We start from the raw sequence: 13,587 nt of genomic DNA on the forward strand, positions 1-13,587 counted from the left end.
AGTTATCTTGTAAACTCATGTAATAACTGCGTTGTAAGAGATTCCCAATAACAAAACCAGGGTCTGATTGCATATGGTGAAAACACGGACCATATTAATTTGTCATGTATTAATTTGTCACATATCAATTACAGTTCTGAACCCTCATTATTTTAGGGTTGATTTGCATCCACCTCAAGTATTCAATTAATTTCAGTAATGTGTGTCCTCTCAGTGTTACTATTCTTCCATATGAGAGTATGTATTGTGTTTTGAATGCTTAAATTCTGTGACTAGTGAGTTTCAATTGCATATATTATACAAAATTCACTTTTTTGTCTCCAGTTTCTTCCAGGGTCTCTTCACCAGTCAGCAGAACATTGGCACCACAAAATGTCCATAGGATTATTAATAAGTAAGTCTAATTTATTCAAGGTGTTGGTTTACCTTTGAACTGCTCCATTATTGGTTCTGTAATTTCTTATATGATATACGGGAGACAGCTTCTTAGTACATCAAAAAACCCTTGCTTAATGAGAACTGCATGTCAGTATTTCAGCACTGAAACATCCAGTCTTCATTTGCTTAACAACACAAAAATCTGGCGAAACAAATATCAGTGTAATGTAGCAGGACCTCAAGCCCTAATATAACCAAATTATCAGACAAATTCGTTACACCATTTGGAGATTATCTGTGAAACTATGTATATAAATAAAGATGTAAATGTTTGTTTGTTAACAATTGTATACCTCCAAAAGTTCTGGACTTATTTCTGTGAGTGTGGGGAAAGGGGGGGGGGGGGGGGGTTGTAACTTGTTGAGATTTTTTCTTTACAATGTTTCCCTATTAATAAATTGATGAAAAATTATGCATGGCATATATTTAAAAATAGGTATATAAAAACAGACAAATATTCAAATGCAATGTTTTGTCAAAATTTCAAACCATTCGGTCCAAAACTTTCAGAGATTTGCGATTAGTAACATTTAAAGTGTCTATATAAGTACAGATGTAGATGTTCATCTCATCAAAATCTGGAATCTCCAAAAGTTCTTCAGGCACTCCTTTGAAATTTTGACATAACGTTGCATTCAAATACTCTTGTGTTTTTATACACATTCTGGTATATAAGTAATATATATTCAATAAAAGGGGAAGCATTATAAAAATGTACACCTGCGTTCAGAAAGAAAAAAAGATAAACAGAACACCTTGAATTACTAAAGATAGAACCTTCATACTCACGGGACCTATACATTAATATATTCTGCAGAAATGACTTGCATTTCAGTCACCTCGGTTCAGCCTATGTCCTGTTGCCTAGTAAGAGCAGGGTCTGCCATGGGCCCTGTTGAATTGTTCCATGCGTGATAGCATCGACACGTATAAGCGCAAATGGGGTCCTGTGGTAGAGCCATCCACACTGCATTCACCCGTCTCCAAATTCATCTGTGATTGTTGGTATTGGGTCATAGCACCGCACACATTGTTTCCACTGTTTCGCACACATTTTCAATTGGCTACACGTCTGGTGATCTTGCGGGCCAGGGTAAATGTCTGATGTCTTGTGACATGAAGAAAGCAAGTGTTCAGGCAGCAACATGTGGTCATGCATTGTATTGCTGAAAAATGCCCGTTGGGGTGTTATGCTGAAAGGGTATGGCTATGGGTTGCAGTATGTCATTCACATAGGTCATCCTGGACACGTGCCAGTTGTGATTTGTGGTTGTACCAATGGCACTCCACACCACATTGAGTTGACACCAAAATGCAGCCTCTGTTTTCAAATAAAGATAACCTAGATTCATCTGAAAACACTATCTGATGCCTTTCCTGTCCCCAGTGATGTTGTTCCATACACTATTACCACCTAGCTTGTTTCTCCTCATTCATCAAAGCTAGATGGAGAAGTGGATGACCCACACACAATCCGTGCCATAATAAATGGTGACAGACTGTCGCCCCTGATAGTGTTCATTGTGTTACACTACTCCACTGTTGAACCAGAGCTGAGGAGGATGCAGATCTGCCCTGCAATACCATTCAGATGAGGTGTTCATTTGTCATAGTGTGGTATGGGTAGTGCACTCTGGCCCATCTCATTGTGTTCTACGGCCTTCCTCAAACCATTTTGCGCACACCTGTTGCACTGCCAAAACACTAGCCCTGCAGCAGCAGCAGCAATTTCCTGAATGGATGCATTACATTTCTCATGCCAATAATCTGACCTCTTGCAAACTCACTGAATTGATGGTTCGGTTTGCACATCCATCTGCCAGGCATCCTGCATGTCTGCTCAGGTCAAATTTATCCATTACCTTCGGTTTATAGTGACAAAGAGAGCTGCAGGCACTTTTTACTGGTAGGTGCTGTTGCACTGTGATGTCAATGTTGACCTTGGTCCTGCACCCAGACATAGTTCAGATGCTAATCATTTCTGCAGAACATACTAATGTACATGTCCTATGAATATGAACATCCTATCTCTAGTTTTTTCTGAACATGAATTTAAATATTGGTTTGTTCAAAACCATTCATCTCCAGAAGTTCATGAGCAATTTCATTGAAATTTTGACCACTTTTCTGATTTACTTCAAACTTTTAAGCATTTCTGTAATAAATGTTTAAACACACGTAGACTCCTCACTCTCTCTTTCTTTCTCTTTCTCTCTAATTACGTGTATATATTGCTCAAAAAATTCTGGAGATGAATGGTCTTGAACAAACCAATATTTAAACTCATGTACATTAGTATGTTCTGCAGAAATGATTAGCATGTGAACCACGTCGGGCTTCAGGTCCAAGGTCAACATCGACATCACCACGCAACAATACCTACCAGTAAAAAGTGTCTACGGCTCTCTTTGTCACTATAAACCGAAGGTAATGGATCAATGTGACCTGAGCAGATGTGCAGGATGCCTCGCAGATGGATGCGCAAACTGTACCATCAATTCAGTGAGTTTGAAAGAGGGCACATTATTGGCATGAGAAATGTAAAGCATCCATCCAGGAAATTGCTGCTGGTGCTGCTGCTGCTGCAGGACAAAGTGTTTTGGCAATGCAACAGGTGTGTGCAAATGGCTCATGGAAGGCCGTAGAACACAATGAGGTGGGTCAGGTTGCACTACCCAGACCACCCTACGAGAAATCAATTTCTCATCTGAATGGTACTGCAGGGCAGGTCTGCGTCATCCTCAGCTCTGGCTCAACAGTGGAACACACACACGCAATAGCAAACAGGTATGGTTTATGAGTAGAATACTATTACAGAATTGGAATTTGCAATAACTATAAACAAGTCAGAGAGAGGGGGAATAGGAGATGGAAAATGGGGTGTGAGGAAATGGCAAAAAACATGGGAAGGAGGATATGAATATAAAGAGGGGGCAGGAAAAGGGGGGAGGAGAAGATGGACAGAGAAAGGGGGAAGAGATGATGGATTGGGGGAGAGAAGGGGCAAGAGGGGATGGAGAGAGGAGAGGAGGAGAAGATGGACAGAAAGGGGGGAGGGAGGAGTAGGTGATGGAGATGCATGGGGGAAGGGGGGAGAGACAAGGAGATAGACAAAGAAACAGGGAAGGTGAGATGGACAGAGACAGTGGAGAGGAGATTAGGATGTATAATCAGTTCCAATACGTTGTTGTTGTTGTGGTCTTCAGTCCTGAGACTGGTTTGATGCAGCTCTCCATGCTACTCTATCCTGTGCAAGCTTCTTCATCTCCCAGTACCTACTGCAGCCTAGATCCTTCTGAATCTGCTTAGTGTATTCATCTCTTGGTCTCCCTGTACGATTTTTACCCTCTACGCTGCCCTCCAATACTAAATTGGTGATCCCTTGATGCCTCAGAACATGTCCTACCAACTGATCCCTTGTTCTGGTCGAGTTGTGCCACAAACTTCTCTTCTCCCCAATCCTATTCAATACTTCCTCATTAGTTATGTGATCTACCCATCTAATCTTCAGCAATCGTCTGTAGCACCACATTTCGAAAGCTTCTATTCTCTTCTTGTCTAAACTATTTATCGTCCACGCTTCACTTCCATACATGGCTACACTCCATACAAATACTTTCAGATACGACTTCCTAACATTTATATCTATGCTCGATGTTAACAAATTTTTCTTCTTCAGAAATGGTTTCCTTGCCATTGCCAGTCTACATTTTATATCCTCTCTACTTCGACCATCATCAGTTATTTTGCTCCCCAAATAGCAAAACTCCTTTACTACTTCAAGTGTCTCATTTCCTAATCTAATTCCCTCAGCATCAACCGACTTAATTCGATCACATTCCATTATCCTCGTTTTGCTTTTGTTGATGTTCATCTTATATTCTCCTTTCAAGACACAGTCCATTCCGTTCAGCTGCTCTTCCAGGTCTTTTGCTGTCTCTGACAGAATTACAATGTCATCGGCGAACCTGAAAGTTTTCATTTCTTCTCCATGGATTTTAATACCTACTCCGAATTTTTCTTTTGTTTCCTTTATTTCTTTCTCAATATACATACTGAATAACATCGGGGATAGGCTACAACCCTGTCTCACTCCCTTCCCAACCACTGCTTCCCTTTCATGTCCCTCAACTCATATAACTGCCATCTGCTTTCTGTACAAATTGTAAATAGCCTTTCGCTCCCTGCCACCTTCAAAATTTGAAAGAGAGAATTCCAATCAACATTGTCAAAAGCTTTCTCTAAGTCTACAAAAGCTAGAAACGTAGGTTTGCCTTTCCTTAATCTTTCTTCTAAGATAAGCCGTAGGGTCAGTATTGCCTCACGTGTTCCAACATTTCTACGGAATGCAAACTTATCTTCCCCGAGGTCGGCTTCTATCAGTTTTTCCATTCGTCTGTAAAGAATTCGCGTTAGTATTTTGCAGCTGTGACAATATGTATTAGAAATAAATGTTTTCTCTTTACTATTTTTTCCATTGAAGGCTAGACTAGAAGACAACCACAAAATATTATCAAGTAATATCCAATACTGTAGCTTTTACACAGTGATACAGCATATCTAGGAAACATGGCAGAAAGTGATTGAAATTTAAAAACTGCACAGTTCTCATTACATTTCTGAATTGTGATTTTGTAGAAATTAGCATGGAAGAAATGAGTTGCAATGGTAGAAGTTTGATTCAAACTGATACTGAATTGCATTACACATCTATATCTAGTTCTGCACTTTGCAAGTCCACCTTATATCATGTTCTGACAGGAGTTCATGCACCACTAATATTTCCTCCTTTCCTGTTCTATAATCAAATGGTGCACAGGAAGAATGGATACCAATGAGCTTTTCTGTGAGGTTGAATTTTTGTACTTTTACCATGACAGTAACTATATGGGTACTGATAAGGGACTGATGACCTCAGCTGTTAAGTGCTTAGAGCCATTTGAACCATTTGATGCTGATAATCTTCTCTGTGAGCTTAAATTTTTGTGTTTTTACCATCACAATCATTATGTGATGCGTGTGTGAGAGGAAGGTACACACTGCTTGGCTACTCTTCATCTATGTGATGCTCTGTCTTCTACTCAATTTAACTCATAGCAAAATGTATGGTTATGAGATAGAATTACTGCCACGACCTATCTTTTGGGCATGTATGAGCATATGAGAACTTTATGCCTTGGGGACACCTAGTACCCATTCGCTGAACATGCTTTACAGCATTTCTCAAGGGACCTGAATGCTTGCAGGTGGCATCTACATCTACATCTACATGACTACTCTGCAATTCACATTTAAGTGCTTGGCAGAGGGTTCATCGAACCACAATCATACTATCTCTCTACTATTCCACTCCCGAACAGCGAGCGGGAAAAAAGAACACCTAAACCTTTCTGTTTGAGCTCTGATTTCTCTTATTTTATTTTGATGATCATTCCTACCTATGTAGGTTGGGCTCAACAAAATATTTTCGCATTCGGAAGAGAAAGTTGGTGACTGAAATTTCGTAAAAAGGTCTCGCCGCGACGAAAAACGTCTATGCTGTAATGACTTCCATCCCAACTCTTGTATCATATCTGCCACACTCTCTCCCCTATAACGCGATGATACAAAACGAGCTGCCCTTCTTTGCACCCTCTCGATGTCCTCCGTCAATCCCACCTGGTAAGGATCCCACACCGCGCAGCAATATTCCAACAGAGGATGAACGAGTGTAGTGTAAGCTGTCTCTTTAGTGGACTTGTTGCATCTTCTAAGTGTCCTGCCAATGAAACACAACCTTTGGCTCGCCTTCCCGACAATATTATCTATGTGGTCCTTCCAACTGAAGTTGTTCGTAATTTTAACACCCAGGTACTTAGTTGAATTGACAGCCTTGAGAATTGTACTATTTATCGAGTAATCGAATTCCAACGGATTTCTTTTGGAACTCATGTGGATCATCTCACACTTTTCGTTATTTAGCGTCAACTGCCACCTGACACACCATACAGCAATCTTTTCTAAATCGCTTTGCAGCTGATACTGGTCTTCGGATGACCTTACTAGACGGTAAATTACAGCATCATCTGCGAACAGTCTAAGAGAACTGCTCAGATTGTCACCCAGGTCATTTATATAGATCAGGAACAGTAGAGGTCCCAGGACGCTTCCCTGCGGAACACCTCATATCACTTCAGTTTTACTCGATGATTTGCCGTCTATTACTACGAACTGCGACCTTCCTGACAGGAAATCACGAATCCAGTCGCACAACTGAGACGATACCCCATAGCTCCGCAGCTTGATTAGAAGTCGCTTGTGAGGAACGGTGTCAAAAGCTTTCCGGAAATCTAGAAATACGGAATCAACTTGAGATCCCCTGTCGATAGCGGCCATTACTTTGTGCGAATAAAGAGCTAGCTGTGTTGCACAAGAGCGATGTTTTCTGAAGCCATGCTGATTACGTGTCAATAGATCATTCCCTTCGAGGTGATTCATAATGTTTGAATACAGTATATGCTCCAAAACCCTACTGCAAACCGACGTCAATGATATAGGTCTGTAGTTAAATGGATTACTCCTACTACCCTTCTTGAACACTGGTGCAACCTGTGCAATTTTCCAATCTGTAGGTACAGATCTATCGGTGAGCGAGCAGTTGTATATGAGTGCTAAGTAGGGAGCTATAGTATCAGCGTAATCTGAAAGGAACCTAATCGGTATACAATCTGGACCTGAAGACTTGCCCGTATCAAGCGATTTGAGTTGCTTCGCAACCCCTAAGGTATCTACTTCTAAAAAACTCATGCTAGCAGATGTTCGTGTTTCAAATTCTGGAATATTCCATTCGTCTTCCCTGGTGAAGGAATTTCGGAAAACTGCATTCAATAACTCCGCTTTAGCGGCACAGTTGTTGATAACAGTACCATCGGCACTGCGCAGCGAAGGTATTGACTGCGTCTTGCCGCTTGTGTACTTTACATACGACCAGAATTTCTTCGGATTTTCTACCAAATTTCGAGACAATGTTTCGTTGTGGAACCTATTAAAGGCATCTCGCATCGAAGTACATGCCAAATTTCACGCGTCTGTAAATTTTAGCCCATCTTCAGGATTTCGCGTTCTTCTGAACTTCGCATGCTTTTTCCGTTGCCTCTGCAAGAGCGTTCGGACCTTTTTTGTGTACCACGGGGGATCCGTTCCATCTCTTACCAATTTATGAGGTATGAATATCTCAATTGCTGTTGCTACTGTATCTTTGAATTTGAGCCACATCTCGTCTACATTCGCATAGTCAGTTCGGAAGGAATGGAAATTGTCTTTTAGGAAGGCTTCTAGTGGCACTTTATCCGCTTTTTTAAATAAAATTATTTTGCGTTTGTTTCTGATGGATTTGGAAGAAATGGTATTGAGCCTAGCTACAATGACCTTGTGATCACTAATCCCTGTATCAGTCATGATGCTCTCTATCAGCTCTGGATTGTTTGTGGCCAAGAGGTCAAGTGTGTTTTCGCAACCATTTACAATTCGCGTGGGTTCGTGGACTAACTGCTCGAAATAATTTTCGGAGAATGCATTTAGGACAATCTCGGAAGACGTTTTCTGCCTACCACCGGTTTTGAACAAGTATTTTTGCCAACATACCGAGGGTAGGTTGAAGTTCCCACCAACTATAACCGTATGAGTGGGGTATTTATTTGTTACGAGACTCAAACTTTCTCTGAACTGTTCCGCAACTGTATCATCGGAGTCTGGGGGTCGGTAGAAGGAGCCAATTATTAACTTAATTCGGCTGTTAAGTATAACCTCCACCCACACCAATTCGCACGGAGTATCTACTTCGACTTCACTACAACATAAACCACTACTGACAGACACAAACACTCCACCACCAATTCTGCCTAATGTATCTTTCCTGAACACCGTCTGAGACTTCGTAAAAATTTCTGCAGAACTTGTTTCAGGCTTTAGCCAAGCTTTCTGTACCTATAACGATATCAGCTTCTGTGCTTTCTATTAGCGCTTGAAGCTCAGGGACTTTTCCAGCGCAACTACAATAATTTACAACTAAAATTCCGACTGTTCCTTGATCCAAGCACGTCCTGTAATTGCCAAGCACCCTTTGACATTGCAGCCCATGGCAAAGGCTATTTGGATCTTCCCATCTCCTATTAGTTACCCTGACCTCCAGAGAAAGAAACTTGCTCTCCAACATATCCTTCCATCTGGATTTATTCCTGGACTTGTTCACAGTTGCTTTATAATAATTGAAGGCATTTATGAATAACTTAAATTGGAATAATCACATAGATAATGTTGTAGGGAAAGCAGACCAAAGACTGTGGCTTATTGGCAGAACACTTAGAAAATATGACAGGTCTATTACGCTACACTTGTTTGCCCTCTTCTGGAGTATCCCTACTTCTTACTCTGCCCTCATTATCTCTGGTTTTTCTGAAAGAGTGCTTTGAGTGGACTATCTGTGACTTACTACTCTCCCTGTCATTCCTCCTCCATGTTTTTCTCCCTCTTTTCCTCACTACAGGTGGGTTCCTCTCATCTTGGGTCCTGAGGGACCTACTGTTAGTTGTAACATTCTCCAACCTATCCCTGTCTCTTCCCCAAAGAAGGAACTAATATTTCCAAAAGATCAGATTGTGTCACTGGCATTCCTAAACTTTTTGCCACCTGTCTAACTTTTTATCTGTTAAGTGTTCCTATGCCTCATTGTCATTCTTTTCTGGATCAGTGATTGCTCCATTTGCGTGGCCTTATTGTTCACCATTGCTTTATAATTATTGAAGGCATTTATGAATAACTTAAATTTGAATGATCACATACATAATGTTGTAGGGAAAGCAAACCAAATACTGTGATTTATTGGCAGAACACTTAGAAAATATAACAGGTCTATTAAAGAGGCTGCTTACACTATGTTTGTCTGCCCTCTTATGGAATATTGCTGTGCAATGTCGGATCCACATCAGATAGGATTGATGTAGGACACCAAAAAAGTTCGAAGAAGGGCAGCTTGTTTTGTATTATCTTTAAATAGGGAAGAGAGTGCCACAGATATAACATGGATTAGGATGTCAGTCACTGAAACAAAGGAGGTTTTTGCTGCGGCAGGACCTACTCATGAAATTTCTATCACCAACTTTCTCCTCAAAGTGTGAAAATAATTTTTGGCACCCTCCCACATAGGGAGAAATAGTCATCATAATAAAATAAGAGAAATCAAAGCTTGCACGGAAAGGTTCATGTGTTCATTTTTCCTGCATATTGTTTGAGAGGAGAACTGGAAAGGCAGTGAAGTAGTGTAAAAGTGGTTCAATGAATCCTCTGCCAGGCACTTAAATTGTGGATTGCAAAGTAATCATGCAGATGTAGATGTATGTGTCTTTAGAACTACTATAAACTGCATGTTTCTGTTACAAAATGTGTTTTGTGTGAATGCAGTAAAATATCTTCAGTTGTGGTATTTCTGTCCCATTTATGCTCACATCAAAAACCTTCATATACTTGCACGCTTTGGGGCTATTTCTTCATTTGGTACTGTTGGTGACTGCCTAATCCCACATTGCTTTGCAGACCTATGTATTTCTTAATGTGAAACACAACACAATGTGGCATCAATATTATTTGTTTCTGTCCATAGAAATGATATTACACTCTATTGATCTGAAAAGACTGACTTTTAAAGGAACAGCGAGTACCGTATGGTAAGTGTAAAATAATTCAGAGGACTGAAGATAGAGATATGTTAAAAGAAACTAGTTGGTATGTCAGAAGTGTGCACTTTGAGAAGCCTTTAACAGTTGTCGTAGGAGAACCATACTGAAAGACCTTTCACAAAACCTGATGAAATTCTGATTATATATACAGGGTGTTACAAAAAGGTACGGCCAAACTTTCATGAAACATTCCTCACACACAAATAAAGAAAAGATGTTATGTGGACATGTGTTTGGAAACGCTTAATTTCCATGTTAGAGCTCATTTTAGTTTCGTCAGTATGTTCTTCCACCTACGCTCAATGGAGGACGTTATCATGATTGCATACGGGCTACTCTACCTGTGTTGCTAGAACATGTGCCTTTACAAATATGACACATGTGGTTCATGCACGATGGAGCTCCTGCACATTTCAGTCGAAGTGTTCGTACGCTTCTCAACAACAGATTCGTTGACCGATGGATTGGTAGAGGCGGACCAATTCCATGGCCTCCACGCTCTCCTGACCTCAACCCTCTTGATTTTCATTTATGGGGGCATTTGAAAGCTCCTGTCTACGCAACCCCGGTGCCAAATGTAGAGACTCTTCATGCTCATATTGTGGATGGCTGTGATACAATACGCCATTCTCCAGGGCTGCATAAGCGCATCAGGAATTCCATGCGACGGAGGGTGGATGCATGTATCCTTGCTAACGGAGGACATTTTGAACATTTCCTGTAACAAAGTGTTTGAAGTCACGCTGGTACATTCTGTTGCTGTGTGTTTCCATTCCATGATTAATGTGATTTGAAGAGAAGTAATAAAATGAGCTCTAACATGGAAAGTAAGCGTTTCTTGACACATGTCCACGTAACATATTTTCTTTCTTTGTGTGTGAGGAATATTTCCTGAAAGTTTGGCCGTACCTTTTTGTAACACCATGTATAGGCTGTCAGTGGAATGGAAGCTAGGGTCCATGAAGTAACAAATAACCCAGGAACTGGAACTGATGGCAGCAAAGCTAAAGCAGAAATGCTTAGCTGCATTTGCAGTTTTACAAAGTAAAATACAGGAGTTCTTTATTTCATGCAGCTATTAATGATAATCACGCAGTACGTCACACTCACTCGGTACCAGTGGTTCCCAATCTGGGTATTAACAGCACTCTGAGAGGTAAACACACAATTTTCTAAGGGCTAAAAAATAAAAGGACTCAGGTATATTTTGCTACAAGAAAATAAATAATTTTTGAAACATCATTACTATTGCCACAGTTTCATAAGAATGTAATACTGATTACATAAGTCACCAATAATCACCATTTTGCATCAAATACTAGCATTAACATGTGACACATTGTGGTGTAGATTACAGCTCGTGCAACAAATGTATGAACAACATATTCCTCATAGGAAACTACAATGAAATCCAGACCATTAGCTGCTTGCAGGCCTCGGTAAATATCAATCGGGACAGTTGAAAATGTGAGTCCCGGAGGGACTCAAATCCGGGATCTGCTGCTTACATGGGAGATACTCTATCTGACTGAGTCATCGAAGACACAGATGATAGTAGGACTGCAGGAATTTATCTCTCGCATGCTCCCTGTGAGACCCACATTTCCAACTTACTACCCATGTAATACATTTGTAGTGCCCCTTCCCAGTATACTTATTACTCACGGTAGTTGGTCTCCTGATTGCCATAAGAGTTTGAGCAATGTGTGTGCATCTGCACTGAAGAAGACCATTGGTTGGTCAGCCTTATCTAAATGAAGGTGGTATCTGTTCTTTCGGACATGTCCGCAAGAACAGATACCATTGGTGATCTTGCAGCTCTCTAAGAATGAAATTACAATGAAATCCAGACCGTTAGCCGCTTACAGGCATTGATAAATATAAACAGGGACAGTTGAAAATGTGCGCCCCAACCAGGACTTGAACCCGGGATCTCCTGCTTGCATGGCAGACTTTCTATTCAACTGGGCCATCGAGAACACAGATGATAGTGTAACTGCAGGGACTTATCTCTGGCAAGCTCCCGGTAAGACCCACATTTCCAACTTACTGTCCGCACACTACATTTGTAGTGCCCCTGCCCACTGTACTTATTACTCGCGGCAGTCAGTCTACCGATTGCCACAAGAGTTTGAGCAATGGGAGTGAATCCACACTGAAGAAGATCATTGGCCGGTAAGGCGTATGTATATGAAGATGATATCTGTTCTTTTGGACATGTCCGAAGCTTGAAGAATCAGATTACAATGAAATCCAGAAAATTAGCTGCTGACAGGCATTGATAAATATCAATGGTGACAGTCGAAAATATGTGCCCTGACCAGGTCTCGAACTTGGGATCTCCTGATTACATGGCAGACGCTCTATCCAACTGAGCCATTGAGGACAGAAACGATAGTGCGAATGCAGTGACTTATCTCTGGCATACTCCCTGTGAGACCTACATTCTTTGAGAGCTGCAAGATCACCAATGGTACCTGTTCTTTCGGACATATCCGAAAGGACAGATACCATGTTCATATAGATAAGGCTTACTGGGCAATGATCTTCATCAGTGCGGATGTACTCACATTGCTCAAACTCTTACGGGAATCAGTAGACTGACCACCACAAGTAATGAGTATAGTGGGTAGGGACACTACAAATGTAGTGTGTGTGGACAGTCAGTTGGAAATGTGGGTCTCAGAGAGAGCATGCCAGAGATAAGTCCGTGCAGTTGCACTATCGTCTTTGTCATCGATGGCTCAGTCAGATAGAGTGTCTGCTATGTAAGCAAGAGATCCCGGGTTCGAGTCCCGGTCAAGGCATACATTTTCAACTGTCCTCCTTGATATTTATCAAAACCTGTAAGCAGCTAATAGTCTGGATTTGATTGTAATTTCATTCTTCGAGAACTGCAAGATCACCAATGGTATCTGCTCTTTAGGACCTGTCCGAAAGAACAAATACCATCTTCATGTATCATATATTCCTTATATAGTCCACCCACTACATGCATATTTTGTCTCATGCATCAATCACAGCGAAATTGAGATATATACATCAAATGTGCATAAATGTTCCATAAATTTCCCGTCTCTGACATGAAGTAGTTCCTGCAATAGACCAGAAACTGCTTAATTATTTGCGTTGCAAGAATAAACAAGCTGATTGACAGGACAACATAGCAGTATCTATGTAATGGCTGTTATTATTATTATAATTGTTGTTGTAGACTGATATCTTCCAGTTTCGGCCATTACAAAGGTAGGGAGTCCGGCAGTGAAGTGATTCACAAACGCTAACTGCAGTACATGCATTTTAATGTGGTTGATTTGAAATGGGCATGTAAGGTATGGGTAAACAAGTGCTAATAGGGACAGGAGTGGTGCAGAGGAAGCATGTTTTGTAACAAGTATCCGTTGTCAACTTGGGTAGTTAGCTTTCTTTTCTGGGA

The 13,587-nt window shown here is 40.9% G+C and overlaps 1 protein-coding gene across 4 annotated transcripts in view; it reads left to right on the forward strand.

The window, feature by feature from the left end:
- LOC126267093 (FHF complex subunit HOOK interacting protein 2A-like) overlaps positions 1–13,587 on the forward strand; it is a 227,057-nt gene that overhangs the window by 162,480 nt on the left and 50,990 nt on the right. For all 4 annotated transcript variants that reach the window (XM_049971961.1, XM_049971960.1, XM_049971964.1 and 1 more), the window contains one exon: positions 325–394. In XM_049971961.1, coding sequence (XP_049827918.1) covers positions 325–394 — 70 coding nt within the window. The remainder of the gene's footprint in view (positions 1–324; positions 395–13,587) is intronic.

Source organism: Schistocerca gregaria, chromosome 4 (assembly GCF_023897955.1).
Source record: "Schistocerca gregaria isolate iqSchGreg1 chromosome 4, iqSchGreg1.2, whole genome shotgun sequence".
NCBI classification, from domain to species: domain Eukaryota; kingdom Metazoa; phylum Arthropoda; class Insecta; order Orthoptera; family Acrididae; genus Schistocerca; species Schistocerca gregaria.